Genomic DNA, 22,867 nt, shown 5'->3' with positions numbered 1-22,867 from the left:
GAATCCTCTTCACTTCATACTTTGCAAACATTTTAATGATTTTTTTTGAGCATTACACATTTGAAAATATCTTTTTTCCGTTTTACCTCAAACTGCAACTTGAGTTAAATAAATGTTTATAATAATATACAAAGAAAAATACAAGAGGGGGAGCGTAGCTTTTTTCTTTTCCTCTCCGCGTGCCTCGCACACAACCAGTGTTTGTCTCTAGAGCGTCGGGAAGAACACTAAATGACCTTTGACCTCTGCGGCCGGGCCAAGCAACCCAAAAACACACAGAAACTAAAAAAAGCTTTAAAATAAAAACAAAAAGGATGAAGGAGGCAGGATTGTGTGTGTAAGTGTGATCCAAACGCACACACGGATCCTCCTCCGGCCCGTCCGATTGGCCGGCTGATTTGTCCGTCACGCGGTAGCGAGGCGGGCTTGAGGCGCATGCTCGGGGAGGTCGGAGGTCAGTTGAGGTGGAAGCCTTTCTCCATGGTGGCGGCTAGCAGGCGCTCTCTCATGATGTCCTCGGAGGAGTACTCGGGGAGCTTCAGGTAGTGCACGCACGTGTTCACCGACGGGTAGCTGGAGTCCGTGGCGTCCACCTGCAGCCAATCAGAGCGCAGCGTCAGCAACCGGGCTTCATGCATCGCGCGGGGAAGGCCGGGGCCAATCGGAGAGCAGCTTACCTTCCTGACGATGGTGAGGCGGGGGTGCAGGTTGGCGAGGCCTCCGGGGGGCAGCGTGGAGCAGCCGGTGGTGAACTGGAGGAACGCCTTCCTCTCGTCAGACGACATCCCACACAGGACGCGCACGAACCGCAGGAAGCCGGGACTGGAGGGGTCAAAGGTCACGGATCACTCAGCTGACTCGGGGACTCACCCGTCTAGAGGACGGGGACTCACCTGTCTCTGGTGAAACCCAGCTTTGGCTCTGTGTAGTTGATGATGTCATCAGCAGTCCAGGACGGTGATTGGTTGCCACAGAGGATCATCTGAACTTCTTTATGGCTGAAAGAACTCAGCTTCTCCATTGGGAACACTCGATTGAAACCCTCTGAGGAGCAGGAGGAGGAAGAAATAAAGACCGTTTCATAGTGTGTGTTTCTGTGTGTGTGTGTGTGTGTGTGTACCTCTGAAGGCCTCCATCTGCTTCTGGATTCCCGTGTGCATACAGAAGTCCAACATCAGCTCCACGTACTCCTCAGCGTTCTCCATGGTAACCATCTGTGTACATCAACAACATGGGGTGAGACACCAGGAGACGTTCAGGGACCCTGTGGATCTACCGCGGCAACATCTGGAACCGGGACCAGATGTTTACCGCATGGTTTTTACCTCGTCGTCTCCGTTGGTTTTCAGGTCCACAGCCGAGAAGCCGTGGACCTTAGAGGACGGACAGAACTGGAAGTTCAACCTGAGGACGAGCAGAACCACCGTTAGTCCAACCAGATCAAGTACACATGGCCCGGGAGCGGGAGGTCTGGGTTGGGGAGGCGGTCTCACCCGAGGTCCTCTATGCTGAGAGGCGGTCCTGATCCCAGAGGGTTCCTCAGCATCAGGTCCTGTAGTCTGGTGTTCTTCTCGTCTTCACATAAACTCTTACTGGATAGAATCTGCCTCCTCTTCACCGCCAGCTCCTTCACCTCCTTCAGGAAGCTCGCCCTGCAGGAGGACGAGGAGGAGGACAAACGTTGGTATTAATGATGCGACTAAATATCCATTTATACCAGTTATTAATCATTAACACCTCCCCCCTGGTAACCGCTCCTCCTCGGCGTCTCACCTGTGTGGGTTGACGAGCTGGAAGTCGTCCCAGGTGAGGATGCCGTGGTACCAGGCGGGCGGTTTGGGTTTGGGGGGGTCCATGATGAACTCTGACTTGGAGTCCTCGTCGAAGCTCCCCAGGGAGTAGGTCTCCTGGCTCTCCTCCGTGGAGGCCTCGGACAGCAGCAGGAAGGGGAGGGGCCGGTCGGCGCCGTGGCCCGGCGGCGCCCCCCGGCTGTGGTACAGCAGCTTGCTCATGGTGGACTTGATGTCGCCCATGCACAGCAGCTTGAAGAAGGGCTGGGAGACGGGCAGGTCCACCAGCCGGTTGTCCTGGATGCACTTGGCCAGGAAGACGCCCAGGAAGTGGAAGAGCTTGCTGATCCGCTCCAGCTCCTCGCTGTCCTGGGGGAAGGGCGCCGGGAAGAGGCCGCAGGAGCGCTGCACGTAAAACCCGGGAGGCTTCAGGCCGCCGCCCAGATCCACCTGGAAGACAGAGAGCGGGGATTAGGGCGTCGCCCCTCGGCTTAGTAATCGATGATGTCATCGCTGTCGCCCACCTGTCGGGACTCGTCGTCGGGGAAGTCGTCGTCACACAACCAGATGCCCAGAGACGTCCTCTGGAACTCCGCAGCCACCAGAGCGTAGAACTCCAGGGTCGGACCCAGACCGGTTCCCTCCTCGCCCTGAAACTCCACCTCCAACACGGACTTCCTGTCGGCGTGCAGCTGCATAACAGACTCCGCCCACTCCATCATGGCCTCCCCTCGGGGCACTTTGACCCGCTCGTGTTTGAGCCGGCCCACCCTGAACTCTCCGGGGTCGTCCCGGCGCACCGTGGTGGACGGGCGGGAGCGCTCCATGGTCGCCTCGCGCCGGTTCTGCAGCCACACGATGGCCCTGAGGGACATGAAGGGGTCAGAGGTCAGTCGAAGAGGCGGGAAACTTATGATGTCCATATGTTATAAATCAATATTGGCGATACCAGAACAAACATCTCCGGACGGCAAATTGTTTAAGATGATTACGACTCGAGGACACGCGACAGCAGTCCGATCAGCCCTTTCAACCACTTTTTCAAATAGTCAGATTTATTGGATACGACTAAACATGCACGGAAATGATTGACAGCTTCCAAACCCAGAAGCAAAAAAGAAGAGTGCTGGATGCTCGTCGCTGTGCTCGGAAACAAAGCTTCTATCAGCGTCCTCTCGGCTAAAGCTTCAGTGTCTTTTCTTTGAGAGCTTTTAGCTTCGCTGAGAAATGTTAAAAATGTGTCATGTGCATATTTCTGGACTCATTTGCATATCAGATTTTATAACTTGTTGGAGTTGTGTAGATTTAACGTGTTGGTTAAATTGATTGTAGCTCCGATGTTCAGAGCTGATTCTGCTCATTTCGGCACCAATTTGGGGACCGTGAGTGAAACACGTTTCAGTAGTTCCTCTTCACGTGTTTCTATTACTTCACACGCTTATTATTTATTTCTTTTATTATTCCCCCCACGACTCACCTGGAGGCTCCGAACGCCGTGCAGGTGAAGTACAGCTGTCGGGTCTCAAAGGGGATGAGGAAAGGACACTTGGAGGTGAGCTGTTCACACCAGTCGGGCAGCGCTCCGCTGGCCAGAGCCAGAGGCTCCTGAGGAGGAAAGGAGACAAGGAGACATCAAGTTAAAAACAACCTGCTGCCTTCAGACAGGAAGTGATGGCGATCAGCTGACCTCAATCTGCTGCAGGATCTTGGTGGTGATCTTCTTGCTTGTGAACTCTTCCGGAGACGCGTTGAACTGCAGCTCGTCAAAGTCTGCAACGAATTCACAAGTGATCAAACACAATAAACACAACGTTATTAAATGTAACGAAGGGCGAACTGTAAAGTTTAGTCAAATGTTTTTAAATTTACACTCCGTTCACAGTGTGTGTGTGTGTGCGTGCGTACCCTCCTGCAGTGTGTGTGTGTGTGTGTGTGTGTGCGTACCCTCCTGCAGTGTGCGTGTGTGTGTGTGTGCGTGCGTACCCTCCTGCAGTGTGCGTGTGTGTGCGTGCGTGCGTACCCTCCTGCAGTGTGCGTGTGTGTGCGTGCGTGCGTACCCTCCTGCAGTGTGCGTGTGTGTGTGTGTGCGTGCGTACCCTCCTGCAGTGTGTGTGTGTGTGTGTGTGTGTGTGTGCGTGCGTGCGTACCCTCCTGCAGTGTGTGTGTGTGTGTGTGTGTGTGTGTGTGTGCGTGCGTGCGTACCCTCCTGCAGTGTGCGTGCGTTGGACGCCCCGTCCCCGCCGATGATGTAGAGGATGCGCAGCAGCTGCAGGACGTCCTCGACCCCGCAGGCGTTCTGGCTGCAGCCTGCCTTCGCCTGCGCCGTCTCCCGGGCAACACACAGGATCTCGCTGCTCTGATTGGCCGAGACCGAGCCGGGGCTCAGACCGCCGGAGCGACCCCCGGACACACTGATGCCGTGCTCACAAAGGTCCTAGGGAGGAGGTCAGAGGTCAGCTGGGTGCATTGATTTCGGATGTCATTAATATGTGAGGGGGGGGCGTGTCACCATCTTCATGCTCTCCTTCTCTTTGTCGGAGTCCTTCAGCTCGCGGTACATAATCCTGCAGGGACACAGAGACTCAGACATCAAACGCGTCACCAGGACTCTACGCGGCTCCTGCGGCGGCTCTTACGTGTACGTCGGCTCCCAGATGCGTCGCAGCTTGTCCGTCTTCACGGCGCCGCTGCACGAGAGCTGCAGCAGCCTCTGGACGTAGTAGAAGATGGTGGACTTGTAGTTGGACAGAGGGAGCTCCACCTCCCGGGTGGTGCCCAGACCAGCCACCTGCACCCACAAGGCAACCGCTCGTTAAACACACGTACGCACACGCACACCCGTACGCACACCCGTACGCACACACACGGTCATGTGACGCACCTTCAGGGTGAGAGACAGGTGAGGAGACGGAGCGCATTCCACCTCCTCCTGCACCTCGGAGCGAGGAGTCCCTGTCAGAAGGAGAAGGTTTGAGCTCCTTTATTACGTCACAGAGCAGCGATGGTTTGAAACGTAACGAAGAAGCTTTTCAGTAACGTGTGGAAAATAACTGAAGATTTTAGCAAAATATCTGAAAACATCCAAGAATGTGGATCCACAACGGGTATTTGTGCGTGTTTCTGTATGTAGCAGACCTCTGCAGGGGGGCCACCCTGATGTGGGCGTGTACCTGGCTGGGGGATCTCCAGGTCGGTGGTCTGCTGCACGTTGGTCCGTCCTGGTCTCGGGTCAAAAGCAGGAACTAGAGCAGAGAATTGTCTTTTGAGGACAAAGTCGTCGTCCCACGTCCTCCTGCGACCTCCTTTGGTCTCGTACTCCTCCTCCTCCTGCGAGAAACACACACACACACACACTTGCATCACACCCCGTTACATCACTTCCTGTGAGATGTTATGGAGGCAAAGAGGTCTCTCACCAGGACCTCCTCGTACTCCTGGTCCTCCTGATTGTCGTCTTCGTTCTCGTCGTCATCGTCGTCGGGCTCCGGCAGGTCCTCCTCGTCGTCCAGCTCGGCCAATAGCGTGTTAGCTCTGCAGCTGTCCAGGAAGTCTGAGGAGAATACATACAGATATAAAATGCATTCATACTCAATCTGAGGAAACACTTTCTTCTTATTATTAACTGAAGTAGGATTAAATAATTAGTGTTTGATACTTTAGCAGCTCTGGTGACAGAAGAGTTAGGCAGCAGGTCAGCGGAAGCCGTGTGGTCACCAACCATAGAGAGAGAACTCGGCCTCCTGCCCCGTATCGCTCTCGCTGGACGTGGACGTGAGGCTGGTCGTCAGGGTGTTGCTTAGCAACTGGCCCACCGACAGGCCGGTGGTGGCCGTGGCTACGTTATTGCTGCTGGTTACTATGGAGGTTGACATGGTAACGGTGGAGGTGGTGCCCGTGGTGGTGAGGTTAGGAAAGCTCTGCGCCCCCATGAGAGGAGAAGCTGCAAACAGACAGACAGTTAGTGGGTCAGAGAGCAGCAGAGCCAGCAGGCGGGGCTTGTTAGGATCCACGCTGATGACACACTAAGGACCTCCCTCCTGGTCCGTTACAGCAGTAGTTCCGGTTCCTTTAGGAACACACTTAAAAGAAGCGGATGACCGCTGAATAAGTGACACGATTCACTGATGTTTTACAACAATAACGGTAAAGAATAAATGTTCCGTTATTCGTCATTCGTGGGCCGGTTTTAGTATTTCCGGATCAGCGGATCATTAGTATTGTTGCAGTACTCACTGGTAGTACTAGTACTACGGGACTCACTGGCTGTACTCATGACGTTGCGGCCCAGCGTGTTGGTGTTGTTGTCGCTGCTGCTGCGGCTCAGGTTCATGTTGTTGGTGGCGTTGGTTCTGGACATGTTGGGCGCCCGGCGGACGAAGGACTCCATGAGGCTGGCCTCCCGGGACGACAGGTTGGGCACGCTGGCGCTGGAGCTCATGGGGGCGCCGGCGGCCAGCAGGGAGCTGACGGACAGGCGGGCGTTGGCCGCCGAGCAGAGGGGCCTCTGGGAAGGCGCGTCCTTGCCGGAGGACTCGGACACGGAGCTGACGTCGGGGGAGCTCACGCTCACCAGCCCCATGCAGATGGCGGCGGCCGGGTCGGAGGACGCGTCCTTGTTCCTGCCGTCGTCCTCGGCGCCCGGGGGCGCGTCCGCGGTGAGCGTGCCGGTGCTGGACGCCGAGCCGGACCCGCCGTGCGCCGCAGAGCACAGCACGACCAGGGGCTCGTGCCCGTCGGCGCCGATGCACGCCGCCCCCCCCGCCCCGGGGCCCTGGTCCAGCAGCAGCCCCTCGGCCCGCCTCTCCAGGCGCAGGGCGCCGGCGCCCGGCGGCCCCGCGGACGAGCTCAGGCTAATGTCGGAGGAAGAAGCGACGCTGCAGACGGAGCTGCTGCTGCCCTTCCGGCTGGAGGAGCCCGCCCCCCCGAGCGACGCGGCCCCGCCCTTGTCGGGACAGTTATTTTTCACCAGGCTGCTCCAAGACTGCTGCTGCGAGGAGGACGACGTGGAGGAGGACGAGGAGGAGGTGGTGGTCGTGGTGCCGCCGCTGGCCGCCGGCGTGGCGGAAGGTCCCACCGTGGAGGAGGCGGGGCCTGAAACAGTGGATGAGACAGGTTTGGGTGACGGCGCTGAGGCAGCCGACTCAGGGTCGAACCCTGGAGCAAGCTTGAGGTCAAACTTCCCTTCAGCGCCCATACGGTAAGAGTTAGAGCCGCCGGCATCCCAGGTTACATCAATCCAGCCTGGATGGACAGAGAGATAAGGAGGGAGACGGACGGATGGATGTCAGAGACCCGGCAGAGAGAGAGAGACAGGCAGACAGAGACAGACGGGTAGAGGAGGCAGACAGACAGAAGCAGCTCCTCAGCGGACCAGCAAGCTGCTTTAAGGCTTCAGTGTCTCACAGCTTAGTTTTGCTCATCAAACATCAACACGTGATATTTTCAATGTAAAACTGTAGTTTGGGAGGTAAAAGAGAATCAACCTCGAAAAAAAGTAATGCTCAACAGAAGCACATGGCTAATTATGAGTGACTCCGCCCCCCGTTGCCTCTGATTGGCTTTCCTGATATCTCTTACACAGCAACCAAAACAAAAGGCCACAACAAGCAGCCAATCAGAGAGAAGGCGGAGGCATTGTTATTTATGGGTTTGAAATTCAACATTGATGTGTAACTTTAGGGATAGAAAATGGGCCTCTGACGTTTAAACTCCAGTAAAAGGAGCTTTCTGGTCCAGATGGAGCCACCAGAGAGAAAAACATGGACAGCCACAGAAAATGACAAAGCAAGTAGAAAATATTTCTGGTAAATGCAAATTCAAAAAAAGCCTCAGAGCCACAAGAGAAATCGAACCGAGAAACGATTCTTAAAAACAATAAATCAACAAGAGCTGCTGGTTCAGCTCAGTGACACAAACATCGGCTCTGACTCCAAAGAGACATCACAGGGGGAGGAGGGGGGAGGAGGGGAGACGAAGAGGGAGGAAGGGTTCGTTATTCCCTGTACCAGAACAAATGAAAAGGATTTGCTTCGATGTGATTAAACGTTGACTGTAGCATCACTTAAAAAGGGAGGCGTCATTGGTAGAAGAATTAAACGGTTCTTTCTTCCATGTGAGTTTGCTTAAGAAACAGTATAACTACCGATAATGTGACTCTAATCTGCTCACATCAAGGACATTATTTGAAATAGTGTTTGATTTCCATGTTGCGTGTTGTATAGAGAAGAACAGCTGCTAGATGAGCTCACCGCCAAGTCATGTGGGAAATACGCGACAGGTCGTGTTAGAGGTCGTGTGTGTGCGTGCGTGAAGAGGGTTAATGTGGAAATGTTCTCCTGTGTGACGGGAACCTGCTGAGGACACACAGGGTTAAAACATCTGAACCAGCAGCTTGTTCGACCGATGGAAACTATCGAAGCTGAAATGACCCCGGGTGACCCGGAGCGTCTTACCGTTGTGAGCCTCCCCGGTGACGGCGCCCTCTCCGGACGGGTTGCCGTCCTGGTCGCGCCACTTCCAGTCGATGCCCCGGACGACTCGCGCCCCCGGGACGATGTACTTCATCACCTGGGAGCGGAACAGGCGGCGCTGGCGACGGAGGTTGGCCTCCGCCTCCTTCACAGCTTTACCTGAGGGGGAGGAGAGACGCTGGAAGGTTCAGTGTCACACATAACGTGGGACCTTTAGACAGCGACCTTGTGCAGCTGCTCGAGAAGGACCCTGGTCCTGGTCTACATGGGGGAGGGGGGGTCTTACCCAGCTGGTCCTCACAGACGGCGGTCACCGTGCCGTACACCTCCAGGCCCGACAGGGACAGGTAGTGAGTCTGACCGCTGGCGTTCTTCCCCATCTGCTTGATCCGGATGTGTCTCCAGCCCTGCTTCTCCTCTTTGGACGGGTCCAGAGGCCACGTGGCCGTGGACCTGGGGGCGACAACCATTGGTCGATGAGCGGGGGCATTCTGGGTAATTTGTTGATCCCCACAGCAGATTAAGGGAGGGATGGATTACCCCGGCTCGTTGAGGCTGCAGTCGTCTACGTGGGTGTAGAGCGACGTCCAATTCTGACCATCCTTTGACACCTGAAACACCCAGTTCCTCAACGCAGAGCGGCCATAACCCCTGTGAGTGTGTGTGTGTGTGAGTGTGTGTGTGTGTGTGTGGGGGGGGTAGGAGGGGGGGAGAGAGGTGTTAAAGAAAAAGGATCCTCATGAAATGCACCCATTTGATTATCACTGTACTACCTGGCGTGTCTCAGGGTGTACGCTGAGGGGATGACCCAGAGGCCCAGGTCGACGGCGAACCAGGCGTTCTTGTCGTCGTTGGTGTGGCAGTTGAGGGCGGAGCTATCCCGACTCAGGATGTCCTCCAAGCGGCCGTAGGGCAGGTTACGCCCCTCCGATGAGGTCACCACCACAAGGCCATAGGCGGCGGGGTTTACCCACTCGTAGGCCGTCCTGAACAGAAAAGAAGGAGTGGAGCGTGACGTTGTTCCTAAAAGCCAATAACTCAGTCATTTGACATCTTTAATGAAGACGGATGGCTGGTCTCACTTGGCGTTGGTTCCGACCCAGTAGATGATTCCGTTCTCGTCAAAATCGTGCTGGTGTCTGAAGGTGAAGGTCTGTCCCTCCCTCAGCTTCCTCACGAAGACGAAGGACGAACGCTCAAAGTCGTACCACTGCTTTGCCACCTGAGGGACGAGGATGAAGAAGAGGATGAGCGAGGATCAAGCGTGTGAGATCCGGCTCCGGGTCCCGGCTGGATGCTCACCATCTTCAGCAGGTACTGCTCCAGAGACTCCACGGTGGCGAGCGGCTCCATCTTCAGCATGCGGCCCGTCCGGTCGATCAGCGCCGTCTCACCGGGCGCTCGCTCAAGACGGAACCGCAGCCGCCTCGTCAGGATCTGCCGAGGAAAAAGGCGGCGCCGCCGTTAAGTCGGGAGCTCTCAGAAGAAAAGAGAAGGCGAGCGCGAGAGCAGCTCACCTGCAGGTTGTAGGTGGAGCCCGGCGTGTCGTACAGGTGCAGAGGAAGACGTTCTATCGACTCCAGCACGGCGATCAGCTTACGGATTAAGGCCACGGCTGGTCGGCTACGGGACGGACACACAGACACGTCAGAGGGGAAACCGCTGCGTTTATCACAGGCTACGGTTTGACAATCATCATCGGCAGATGTTCATCTTTCCAACAGTCCTTGAACACATGTGGGACAGACGCTTTCTTCAGGAACAAATGTTAAAATGCAGATTGTTTGACAGATTAAAATATAATCGAATACATTGTAGCCACAAGAGGGAAAAAAAAAAAAGAGTTTCCTCTAAAATGTAACAAACTGCAGCGCCTTCTGGATTACAATGTAGGATCGATTTCATTCTTCCCTTCTAGTCCCGGCGGCTCAGGAGGAGGAGTCAGGGACAGCGATGGCTCAGACGACGAAGCAGCTCGTGGCGATGGTGTGAAGGGAGGGAAACGGGAGGAGAACACGTTACCTTTCGCCGTCCTCGTTCTCGCTGAAAGCCGCCTTGAAGACGTTGATCCTCTCCATCAAAGGCTTACAGTCGTGCTTCAGGTCCAGATCGACGCTCTGCGCACACAGACGGACAAAAAGGCGTTACCGCTGGGACTTCTGGGAGTCCGCGCCGTCACGCTGCCCGTCCTACTCACATTGTTGAGCACGGTGAACAGGGCCTGCACCAGGCCGCTGCTGCACATCTCGTACGGGGAGATGGTGTTCTCGTCCTTCAGCACCACAATCAGGTTCTCCAGAGCCGTCTTCATCAGGTCCCTCCAGGTGTTCTCCCCTTCCACGCACTGAGGACACAGAGCGCACAACGCATGAAACACGACGCCACATTCACTTCCTGTTCGGGTCTCGTCATCTGGAGAAATCCAACAACAACCTTCAGGAGCAGCTGTTTAGTTCAAAATAATTCAACTGAACATCTGGAAGTTTGAGGAGGACAATCTAAATCCAGAGACGGAGGAACCAAAGTCCAGTACGACACTCCAGAGAGACCAAACCATCATCTAGTACTCTTTGATTTCTAAGTAAATGTAACGTGAGATCGAGGGAAACCTGCATGGTGAGGTCACCTTTTGCTTTGCCGATTACTCTGTTGCCATGTTGTTTCATCAATTGGTCAACAGGAAGTGACCATATAAAGGACTGAGGAGGACGTAGAGACCATAAACTCAGGTTTACAATGCTTACTGAGGGAATAAATCAAAGGAGAAGACTTCTATGGGACCAGAGGAGTCGCCCTCTGCTGGACTTCAGATGTTGGCGCCTGGATGAAGGTGTGGACAGATGTAGTAGTGGTGATGTAGCCTCTAGAGTCCTAGAGTCCTCTAGAGGAGCTGGCGTACCTGTCTGTTGGTGTGCAGCTCCCAGGCAGACTCCAGCTGCGTGGAGATGTTCCTCAGGGTGACCACCACCCCTCTGGGCATGCTCTCCACGGCTTTAAAGTGGTCGTCGTAGAGCTCCCTCGCCGTGCTCTTCACCTTCTGCTTGGTCTTCTCCAGCTTGGACTTCAGCTTCCTGCCCCGCTTGCCCGTCCAGCCCGTCACGAACTCGGAGCCGAGGGAAGTCTCGGCGGTGAAGGAGTGCTTGGTCCCTCGGTTGGACTCGAAGACGAAGCCCGGCAGGTCCTCCTTCAGGATGGTGGCTTGCTGCCCGTCCGAGTTGTGGATGGCGATCTCGCCGTCCTTCAGGCAGGTCAGAGACCAGTTCCCCACAGTCAGCTTACTGGGACCCACGCTGGACAGGATGGGCTGACTGGACGTCACCGGCTTCACCTGACTCCTCGCCCGCTGCAGCTTCTCCAGGAACTCGCTGCGGGACTCTGGGACGAGGGACGAGGAGGAGACGGCAGGACGATGTGACAGTAGAGGACACGGAGGAGGAGAGTAGAGAAGGAAGGCAGGAGTAGAGGACAGGAGAGTAAATCAGGTATAGCAACAAAGATCCCCAGAGACCAGTAACGTTGTGCGCCCCCCTACCGGAGCTGTCCGACCCCCCCTCTGGACTCCCGCTGGAGTACATGGTGGCCAGCTTGCCGTCCAGGATGAAGCGGAACCAGCCGTTGGAGCCGTTGGAGAGCTCCAGCGCGGCAGCGTCGGACCAGATGTAGAGGCAGTCCCTCCCCCGGATGATGGACCAGTCCTTCCAGTGGTACGGCTTTCCCTGCTGGACCTCCCTGGCGTCCTCCTGCGCCTCCTCCTCCTGCAGCGGCAAGGACACGGTTCTTCACATCACCATTTTTCTTCCTCTTTTGGCCTCAAATCAACATGAGGCGGTTATGACGGGAGACAAACATCTGAACATTTGCATTCTTTACTTTGTGTTTTGACTTTATTTTTTGAAATAATGTACTTAAACATGATACTTTATATACATTTATGTGTAAAGAAACGCGTCCTCAGATCTCGTTGAACGAATTGGAGACAAACCTTCTCCGGCTTGGCTTCGTCCTCGTTCTCGTCGTCGGAGGCCGGGCCGGCCAGAGTGGACACCTTGTTGATGACACCCAGTCGAGCTAGCTGGTCCAGGAAGACGTCGCCACCTTTGTCCACCAGGTCTCTGATGATCTGCAGAGCCAGTAGGTGTCCATCGTCGTCGTCCTGAGACACAAAGACGCCCATGAGAGGCCGCGCTCAGAGAAAAACGAGCCTTAAAAGCTTGAGGCTCAGACGGTTGTCGAGACAGTTGACTCGTGACGTGTGTGTGTGTGCGCACACACCTCCTGGTCCAGGACAGTGGCGGTGATCTCCACCAGCACGGTGGGGAGGTGGTGTCCTGTCTCGCTGTCACACACCTCCTTCAGCAGAACTTCACTGCTGTAGTGAACCATCTTCCTGATCAGAGCCAGACTGGCTTTCCTAGAACACACAGACGATCAATCAACACACCCAGGCCGTCCCAGCAGGCAGATTGCTGCTGACTCCACGATGCCTTCACTGACACGCTCAGAGAGGAGGAGTTCTGGGTTCCCACCTGATAGAAGGCAGCATGGTTTGCTGAAACGTTTGTGCAAAAACAGGCAGAAGCCTCCTCAGGTAGATGGGGGCCATCTCCGGGTCTCCTTTGGGCTCGCCGCCTTCCTCCTCCTCCTTGTTCACATCCTTTTTCTTCTTGTCGTCTCCTTTGTTGACGGGACACATCCAGTCTCCTGCAGCGCGCGCACACACACACACACACACACACCTCATTAAACCGCCACATGCTTCATCTACAGAACACACTTTATGTGGAACGCTTTCTCTGCGGGGAGGATTTAAGTATAGCAGCAGTAGTAGTATTAGCTAAAGTAGTAGTATTGGATAATTCAGTTGTAGTATTATTGGACAGCTTACAGTAGTAGTAGTAGTACTAACCAGGGGACTGCAGTATTGCCACCACCTCGCTGTGTCCTCTCTCGCGGGCCTTGTCCAGAGGAGTTTTCCCGTCCTCGTCTCTCAGATCGGGGTTCGCTCCGTGACGCAGTAGAGTCTACACAAACACACGTATTACGCAACATAACGCACAGCCAATCAGAGGGCAGAACACAGCAGGTCTCCAGGAGAGCGCGTGTGCGAGTTACCTTGGCTACTTGCGGGCGTCCGAAACAGGCAGCGTAGTGTAGTGAAGATGACCTCTGACCCCTGTTGACGTCCGCCCCCCTATCACAGAGAAATTCCACCTGGAACAACAAACAGGAAGATATTTAGTATTATTATTCAGTAATAACATTAATTATTATTAGAATCATTACAAAAAGTATCGCTATAGAGACATTGTAGTAATTATTATTCATTCTCAGTAGCAATAATAATCGTCAGGATCAAACTCTACGACCGACTCATAACGGAATAAAACTCGTGTTTCTTTCACCATTTCCTGCGTGCCGAAGGCTGAAGCCCAGTTGAGGAGCGTCTGTCCAACGTCGTCCATGAAGTTCACCTCAAAGGCTGCAACAAAGGAAGCGGGAGACACGTTAGCTCCACCCTCACAGCGAGGTGGAGCATCTGGAAGGAGAATGTTTGACCAGGACCCCCCCGCCCCCTCCCTCCTCGTGCGTCCGGCGTCCTTACCTCCGGTGTCGATGGCGTCGATCAGAGCGTCCGTGTCTTTGCTGCGGATGCAGTCGATGAGCTGGCGGTGGGATCGCTCCCCCGAGCTGTCCAGGCGCCGCAGGCCGGGGATCCGGCCCGTGGACCCCGCCGTGGACTTGGGAAGCGCCTTGCGCCCCTCGAACAGCAGCACCAGCAGGAGGTCCACCAGCCGCATGGTGTCCAGCACGCAGCGCTCGTCCCCCCCCAGGGCGGACTCCATGGAGTCTGGCAGCGCCGAGCGCAGCAGGTCCTGGAGACGGGCGAGCGGATCAGAAAATGTGGAACCCCTAAAAACATTTAGCGCGGCCCCCGTCCGAGGCGAGTCGACCTACGTGAGTGACCAGCGGCGACCCCCTGCAGAGCGTGGACAGCAGGCTGACGATGGTCGACACCTGGTTGCTCAGCTTGGAGTCCGGCGCAGAGGGGGCGGCGCCCGTCGAGGTCCGGCCGGGCTTACAGGAAGAGGGGGGGCCCGACCCCGAGCCGCCGGCGGCCGCCATGCGAGACAGCAGCTCCTCAGTCAGCCCGTGTTTGGCCAAAGGGGCGGGGTCGACGCCGCGACGTGTGAACCTGTCAGCCAACGAGGCGAAGCAGCGTAGAGCGCCGTCCGACACCTGAGGGAACGCGAGGCCGTTAGCTCCGCCCACAGACCGGACCTGAATCTCCAGCACCGCCTCGCCGGTTTACCTGGTGGTCCTCGTGCTTCAGGAGGCTGGACAGAGACTCCACGCACGTCTCCAGGGACGGGTCCTGGGGCTCCATCTTGCTGCAGAGGCGGGACACCACGGCCATCGCCGAGTGCAGCGTGTCTTTGTGGACCAGGTGGCCGCTGTCTCGGATGAAGCTCAGCACGCAGTTGAGACCGCCGGCCTCGAAGACGGCGCCAGACTCGCGGGTGCAGATCAGCTCCAGCACCTGCAGGACGCACGGGTCAAGCACAGCAGTGGGTATCGTCATGGATACCGGAACCCTTAGCGGTTCTTTTGGTTATTGTGCGAGAAGGGAAGGGCTCGTCTTGTTGGTCACATACAGCATATCAAACCTTTAGGTGAACGAGGCATCTTGTTAAAGAACAAGCACCTGGTCCGGTCCTCCTACCTTGACGCACTGCTCCGCCAGGTCTCGACTCGTCCTGTTGTTGAGCTCCACCACCACCAGCCGGTTGCACAGCGCCTTGATGGCGCCGTCCACTCCCACGATCCTCCGCGTGCACTCAGCCGACACGTCCAGGTAGTAGGTGATAGCCCTGGCCGTGACCTCCAGCACGTTGTCGGGGGCGCTCTCGTCCAGGAAGATCTTGCAGAGCGCCGGGAGGAACGTCCGAGGTGGGCAGCTGGGGAAAAGAGACTAGGGGTTATTCGGCTGACCTTTGACCCCCTCCCCCCAGTAACACTTCTTAAAGTGGAAACTCACGTCTCGAAGCAGCGGTCCACGTTGTCCGACATGAGCAGCAGCATGCAGAGCTGCTCCAGAGCGATCAGCTGCATGTCCCGCTCGTCGCCCTGCCCCATCTGCAGCCACTCCAGCAGGGTGTCTGGGTCCACGTCCGCCATGATGGCGAGCCTGCAGGGACAAGACGAGCGCTGCTCAGTCTGTGCACTCCCAGCATGCACAAGCACTTCCACATGTCAACTCTTATTTTAAATAAATTTGTTGGGAGCTTTGATAAAAACATTTCAATAAAATATTTTCGACATATGGAGACAAACGTATAATATTTACTTCTCTCTTGGTCTGGAACTAGATTAAAGTATTCATAAAGTTTGTCAACACTTTTGTCTTTTACCCAACAGTTGTTGTAACAAATATATTGCATGGACTTTTTATATTGGAGCTGAAACTCCTCCACACCTGATTAACAGTCACTCATCCACTGGCTGTGCTGAGCTAACCTTCGTAGCATGGTTTAGCTAACGCAGAAAATACTTAAGCGGTCACCTGACCTCTCACCTGGCTTCCCGTTGGCTACCCGGTCCGGCTCAGCGGCCAATCACTGCTCACAGTTCTGTTGCTGTTTGGGACTCATCCAACCAACGGACGGAGGGGGAGCGGAAACACGGCCAAGAAGAAGAAGAAGCAGCGGCTGGTTTCTGGGTCATTTAGTCTCGTCAACTGAAAAACAAAACGATGGAGACATTTATTGTGGAAGTTTCACCCAACGGCTTAATGACACGAACCACTTAGGAATGATGAGTTCACTGCCCCGAAGCCGAGCGGGATTCCTGAAGTCTGAAGAATTGAGGGTTTCACGAGAAATCTCGCCAGGTAACGCATTTGTGTCCGGTAAGCATGGACCAATCAAGAAGGAGAAAGTATCTTTTATTGATCCCTGTGGGGAAATTATTCTCTGTATTTAACCCGTCCCACACAGCAGGAGCAGTTAGGAGCTAGGTGTCTTGCCCACTGACGTGGGACATGGAGCAGCCGGGGTTCGTACCGCCAACCTTAAAATTACAGGTGCACCCTCTCTACTTCATGCACCACGGTCGCCCCAATCAGGACTTCCTGTTAGATAATGGATGGGGCTTATGTGTGTGTGACAACAGGAATATAATAGTGTGTCTGAGAGGTTAGCTTAGGTGCTAACAGCATCGGTTCCATCACAACTGGAGAGCAAAGAACGACACCGAGAACCTGATGGGACGAGGACTTACGCTTTAAAGCAATACGTGGTAGCTGATTGGTCAAACCGTCTGTCAATCAATCTCTAGTTTTAGGTTTCAACGTGCCTTCAATCGTCAAACAAACAACTAAAAAAACAAACTGGAGCCTGAGACAATTCCTCCAAACTCTTTTCAGATGAAGACGTACGATAGCCGAGGAGACGCTCCTCATAAACAACAACAAACCTCAGGGCGGGTTTGAGAGGAAGCTCCTTCAGAGCTGCGTCCTCCACACAGGACCAGAACCCACGTCTCCATCCACTGCGATAGGTTCAAACATCACCAAGTATAAAGAGGTTTAAGTAGCGGTTGGAACTCGGGTTGCAAAAGAGCGGAAAGTTTCCGGTAAATTTTCACAGGAATTTGGGGCCCGGGAATTTTGAATAAAAAAGAAAGAAAGAAACGTGCCAAAGTTTTTTTTGCAAAAGCAAATGACAGGGAAGTTAAATGTAGTTGAGAACAAGATGCACGCTCAGCTCAGCTGGACCCTGGATGCAGCTGGTTGGCAGCTGCCAGAAACATAAAACGTTCAGTTGTGTTTGAACGTCTTTGTCATTACCCAGCACATTAATTACATGGTAAACTGAAGCCAATGTTCATTTTAATACCAAGTTTATTTGTATACAGTAGACTTAACTTTACAGCAGTGAGAGTAGGATGTATGTATGTCCACACAAAAGTACACCATCACCTTGATTATTCACAGCTTTGGGGTCCATCAAAAAGCGCGAGTTGGGCAACTTATCACACTACAGTGTTTTGGAAGTTGCTGTTGTGGGTCTACGAGTCCACGCACGGCCTTTTCCATACCAACTCAATGTTACTTCCAGCAGAGAAACCTCACTGCTGATTATTATTAAATGAAGAGAACCATTGATGCTGCTGTTTTATTAGACCTGCCCCCCCCCCCCCCCCCGTCCAGGCTAAGTTGATTAGGGCCTAATTTGTAGCTTGGCAGCCTGTCTGACTGCCTGCAAACAGGCTGTGCTGAACAGATCCTCTTATCAACAGATTAATCATCAGAGAGCGTCCTGACCTCCTGTGGGGGGAGGGCAGGGACCACAGCAGAACCCAGTCGGTCACAGGTTTGGCTTTCGCCCCCCTGAACCCTCTGAGGCGTCAGTGGTCTGCGTCCTGATTGAGGTCGGCAGCAAAAGCCACGGTTGGAAAAATGATGTGAAAGCTTCTTTATTAATCAAATTCCTATGACTTCAAGGGGAGCTGAAGGACTTTGCATTGACCTTTGATTGATCTGTGGTGGTTAGCACTGTGTCCTCGCAGAATCAGGTCCGGGGTCCAACTTCCCCCCCAGCACCTTCCGGGTTATTGCATGTCGAGTAGTGTTGCACGGTGTACCGGTACTAGAAAGGTATCGCTTAGCTCGGGTGACCAGACGTCCTCTTTTACCCGGGCGCCTTTTTTAGGTCTGGAAAAGAGGAAACGTCCGGGTAAAAGAGGACGTCTGCTTTGTCTTGTGTTGCACTTGCTTGATGTTTGACTGTGTTTGGAAAATTGTTGACTTGCTAGTTTGTCATAAACAAAGTAAGTTTAGCCGCTAGCAGACATCTCGTTAGCAATGTTAGCAAGCTTGTTATAAAACGCTAGCATATTGATGCTAGTATGAAGTGCTCTCGAGTCGGCTTCTTTGTAATGTTATAGGGACTTTTCACTAAACCTTGGAGTGAGACGTTGGGGGTGAAGCTACGGCTGACGGGGGTGTAAGTTACGCTACGTGCAGCGAATCTGGGTTATAAATGCGCCGTTTAGATGAACCAGCGCAGATTTTTATTTTTTGCGTGATAAATTGGATGTGTGGCGTGAGTGCGTGTGAAAACATGGAAACACGCGTGTCACACGGGGAAACCGTGAGAGTTGGCAGCCTGTAGCTTTGTTGGCTAGCTTGACAACAACTTTCCTAACAGTCAAACATCAAGCAACACAAGACAAAGCAAGACCCCAAACAAGTTCCTGAATAGTCCAGCAGAAATATATACATGCAAAACAACCTACAAGTTCACTCATGTGGGCCGATAGGATCATGAGGTCAGAATGCACACAAAACTGTACCAATTAATACACACTTGATGCTATAGGCTACATGCTGGTGGAGGGTGGATCTTCACCTAATCCTTTATATTTTTAGTTAAGGAAATATGAATGTGAGAATATCAACTATGCAAGTAAATAAAGCATTGTTCATCCCACAGACAGTCAAACAGATACCAGGTAAAAAAAAGGAACCGTACAAATGTTTTATTTATTACTATAATAGATAAATATATTCCATTATTCTATTTGTGGTATTGTAAGTATCGGGTACCGTAATATTTTGGCAGGTATAGTATTGAAGTCATAATTTTGGTATCGTGACAACCCTAATGTCAAGTCCTGATTTTAAGCCGATCCAGAGAAATAAACGAGTCAAACACCCGCAGAGACACAGTCCACGGTGAAGCTCGGACCTGAGATCAGACTGAACCCGGCCCGTGTCTTCACTGATGACGGCACAAAAGAACCTGCATACACGTCACCGGTTTTGGTGGAAAAAAGGTGCGAGTTGGATTTTTAGAATAAACCGTGCTTCACTTAATTCCTGCTCAGATTTTTTAATTGATCTTATTCGATATCATCTGTTTTAACCACTAGTCCGCACGACAATGTTTTTGTTTTGTCTCGTCTCTCAGTCAGCTGTTAGCAGAGTTATACAGTTTAGAAAAACATTTCAATACTTGTTGTGCAACCAAAGTATCGTACTCGGGACCCCAGTATGCCTCCAATAAATCATCTATAATTTGAATGTTTATAGACAGTAGAATGATGCTCTGGTTCACATTCTGTAAATTATGCTTGGAAATTGGTTGAACATTTTAACAACTTAAAATGGACGTAACATTTAGCGTATAAATAAAATCGTTAGTCGTTCTGTAAATTATATATACGTCTACAAGACAACGCGGACAAAGGAAATCCTAAAAGGTTAACTTAATAATCAAGGCCCACTTAAGGGTCACTTCCCCCAGAGGAAGACTGGAACAGCTGATCGAGCTTCTGTGGGAAGAAGGTCCAATAAACGATCTTCATTATTACACCATTTCTATCCAGTTACATTATGGAGTTTAATAAGTTACTATTCAAATTCAAAAAGTACAATATCTAACTTGAGATATAGTACAGTATAAAGTACAATACTTACCTCTGAGATTATAAAGTACTACATGTAGTTTCCACACTCCACCAAGCCGGCTTTGTCTGAGACAAACTTGCACGACGTCACAAACTGCTGTTACGAGTAAACAGTGGAAGTGACCCCGCGTCTCATCACCTGCCCGGGACACAGGGAGCCCCCCTGGAGCCCCCCTCCCCCCCGACTCACACCAACGTAAGAGGATAACATGGGGACGTGTTTCCTCCACCGTTAAGCCGTCTAGCGAGCTGTCCAGTCGGGTACACAGGGGGTTGTTTCACGGCCACCTTAAGCTAGCCGTTAGCCTTGCGTGGCTAATTAGCACCTGCGATGTTGTCATGCCGGTGAAACAAACTGCGACTGTCAGAAAATGTCATTAACTCAAATACACAGGTCCAACAGTGTAAGACGATCGCTAGTTTGTTATCCAGCAAATAAATAAACCAGTTACAAACCCCGCTAATATTAACGTTAGCTGATTAGCAGCAGGCTAGCCAGCCTGGACACTGACGCTAGCTAGCCCAGACGCTAACACTAGCTTAAGTAACAGCGGCGTCATCGGTTTTGAGGAAATAAACCGTATCTATTGGCAGTAAACATCAGCTAAACCCCCTCTCAATAACTAAAAACAATAACTGTCTTACGGCCCGCGTGGTTTAAAAGCAGGGTTAACGTATACTCAGCGGAATGAACGGAACCCAGAGGGAGGCCTCAGGGTCCGGACGCGAACCGCGGAGATCGAGTTCCGGGAGCGCCGGAAGGCCGCAGCGCTGAGCCGGGGACTCCGCTAACGGGCGACGCCGGCCCCGGGATGAGCCACTCACCTTTTTCTGTTCTTTCTCTTCGGCACAGAGAGCCTCGGCTGCGGCGGTTCTTCGGTCCAACTGTCGTGGTTGAGGCCGCTACGTGTATCTCCGGTTCCGGTTAAATTAAAGAGTTCCCATTTTGTGCGGTAAACGGTGTAAAAGGGTCCGAGTGGAGCGCGAGGCGACGACCAGAACACAGCGGACCGAAATGGAGCGCTGATGCGGAGGCGTTCAGGAACAAGTCCAGAGCTCGGAAATATGAAACTTCACCTAAAAAAATCTTGATTTCTAAATGTTTTCCCAAGAATAAATAAGAGGAATTGACTCAATTGAAAGTTTCATGATCATCGCATTCATTCTCCTTTTGTTGTTTTTATTAAATAGTTTAATAAGAGCATTATATTAACGTAGTTTAGTTTAGTTGAGGTTAGCACCTAGCTAACCCCAAGGTGGATAAGTAGTAAACTACAACTTCATTTTGTTCTTCTAAAAGTAACACTGTCACAGTCAGACCAAATTTGTTGGTTGAAAAATACAATATGTACACCTGAGATTTAGTACATTAAAAAGTGCAATACTTACTTCCGAGATGTGTAGTTATTTATTTTAAACTACGTTTTAAATGTATTTATACGTTTGTGTATTCATTTATTTTGTTTTATTCATTACAGGTTAGATCATTAATATGACACATCATCACTGTTTAAAAAAAATGTACATTTGATTTATTGAAGTTGATTTGTCATCATCATGTTTGTAATCATCCTTTTTTCAACTCTTTCTAGTGCTTTTGATGGTCTCTTGCATAAATTATAACTTTCATTTTTTTAATCAATAAAACAAATTCATGAAATAAAACCATGTATTCTGTTAATCACGTTGATATACTTTGATAAAAGACTTGCTTGTGAGTACTTGAACATGCCTCATCCTGAGGAGAGTGCGGTTTCCGACAGTCATGGAAGGCAGCATTTTTAGCTGACGTCAGGGGGCGCTGTGACGTGTTTGTTTTTCACAGATAGTTTTAAAATATTTCACAACCAACAACAGTGTGGATATGTTTCCAAAGGCTTTTCTCTTGTAAACATATAAATATATGTCCTGTCATCGTGTTTTGAATAACAACTCTGTTTCTTTAAGATCATTCATTCCAGTATTTGTATTTTGATATTTCTGTGTATTTTCTCTGCTGCTGTTATTATTAATACTATTGTTACTGTTATTATTAATGGTATTGATAGTACTAAGATGAGAGCCCCCTGGGGGCGAGAGGTCACCCTGAGTGGGGCCTGTGGGCAGCATGAGCTCCCCGGTACTCAGACACACCGGCAGGAGCTCATAAGATCCCGGGCGGATTACAGCTTGAGCTCAGTCACATTTGGGTGCCGTTCCTAAGCGAAGAAGAAATAAAGGTTGCAAAGTTACAAAGTTGTAAAGTCTCACGTAATTACAGTCAGGGGGCGGGGCTTCTATATATGTATATATTTCTTTTTTTAAGTCCCAAACTGTATTTGGATGTATTGAACACCATAAGCGATGTGCAAGGGAAATATATCATTTGGTACATGAGGAAATACAAACGGCACAGATGTGCCAACATGCGGAGACCTTGTCTGAACTGTGAATGCTACAAACTACAAACTAATTTTCTTCTGCTTCACTTAATCCAAGCCAGACTTTGCAGAGAGAATGTCCATGTACGGAGCTATGAGAAGTTTAAAGCTTCAATTGCGTGATTCCAAAGTGGTGAACATCCTGCAAGGGTTTTTTCTTTTGGAAAACCTGAAACTTTTATTATTTCTGCTGTTTGTCATTTTCATTTATTGGTAACCAGTAACAGACACTAATATTCACACATCTGAATCCCTCCTGTAGGTGTTCCCTTCTATTCCATCACACAAATGATTCAAATAGCCCTTACGTTGCAGAGATACACATGGGTATAAATGTCAATGCAAATTCTGAGCAGCTGAAAAGTGGGCGGGTTTAAAGAGGTTTTAACTTAGTTAGTAAATAATTAGTTGCACAGGTTGTAGGGGTTTGTTTCTGGTGTGTGAGGTAGTACACATGCTACACACTGTATGTATGTATACTAGCATTGTATCTCTGTGAAAAGCTCAGAAATATGAATCAGATGTTTTCCTCAGTTCTTCAATCAAAGACCTTTTATTACAGGAAGTACAAAAGAACAAACACTAGAACACCAATTAACATTAAACATTCAAACGTAAGATGTGTGTCAGCAACAAACGCAGACGGTGGGATATGAAATAACAGACATGTGAAAAACATGAAACGAGTTATTTAATGTTGACTCCTTTGTCTCGTTGC

At 51.6% G+C, this 22,867-nt stretch overlaps 1 protein-coding gene across 5 annotated transcripts; it reads right to left on the bottom strand.

Moving 5' to 3' along the window:
• Nucleotides 1-8: 8 nt before the first annotated feature.
• On the bottom strand, nt 9-20,788 carry hectd1 (HECT domain containing 1). 5 transcript variants are annotated; one of them, XM_078089165.1, is made up of 42 exons: nt 20,555-20,788; nt 15,834-15,995; nt 15,297-15,446; nt 14,982-15,216; nt 14,571-14,798; nt 14,216-14,497; nt 13,863-14,133; nt 13,663-13,739; nt 13,373-13,471; nt 13,167-13,281; nt 12,787-12,961; nt 12,533-12,671; nt 12,243-12,413; nt 11,793-12,015; nt 11,160-11,635; nt 10,458-10,604; nt 10,283-10,377; nt 9,778-9,883; nt 9,563-9,697; nt 9,343-9,482; nt 9,034-9,246; nt 8,801-8,911; nt 8,547-8,713; nt 8,243-8,419; nt 6,051-7,031; nt 5,509-5,730; nt 5,207-5,340; nt 4,961-5,117; nt 4,672-4,742; nt 4,427-4,578; nt 4,300-4,354; nt 3,993-4,224; nt 3,478-3,560; nt 3,268-3,395; nt 2,315-2,654; nt 1,774-2,240; nt 1,494-1,652; nt 1,326-1,404; nt 1,121-1,214; nt 894-1,044; nt 678-822; nt 9-593 (listed from the first exon to the last, which is right to left on the bottom strand). In XM_078089165.1, the coding sequence occupies exons 3-42, from the start codon at nt 15,434-15,436 to the stop codon at nt 456-458; spliced, it is 7,710 nt and encodes a 2,569-aa protein (XP_077945291.1). In that variant the 5' UTR covers nt 15,437-15,446; nt 15,834-15,995; nt 20,555-20,788; the 3' UTR covers nt 9-455. The 5 variants fall into 5 exon arrangements, with proteins under 5 accessions (XP_077945291.1, XP_077945292.1, XP_077945293.1 ...); XM_078089166.1 differs by having other exon boundaries at nt 6,051-6,881; XM_078089167.1 differs by having other exon boundaries at nt 6,051-6,881; nt 15,827-15,995; nt 20,555-20,775.
• Nucleotides 20,789-22,867: the final 2,079 nt, after the last annotated feature.

The sequence above is a fragment of the Gasterosteus aculeatus genome, chromosome 15 (assembly GCF_964276395.1).
Source record: "Gasterosteus aculeatus chromosome 15, fGasAcu3.hap1.1, whole genome shotgun sequence".
Taxonomy (NCBI): Eukaryota; Metazoa; Chordata; class Actinopteri; order Perciformes; family Gasterosteidae; genus Gasterosteus; species Gasterosteus aculeatus.
Note: the sequence above shows the minus strand (reverse complement) of the source record. Positions and strands in the feature narration are given on the sequence as shown.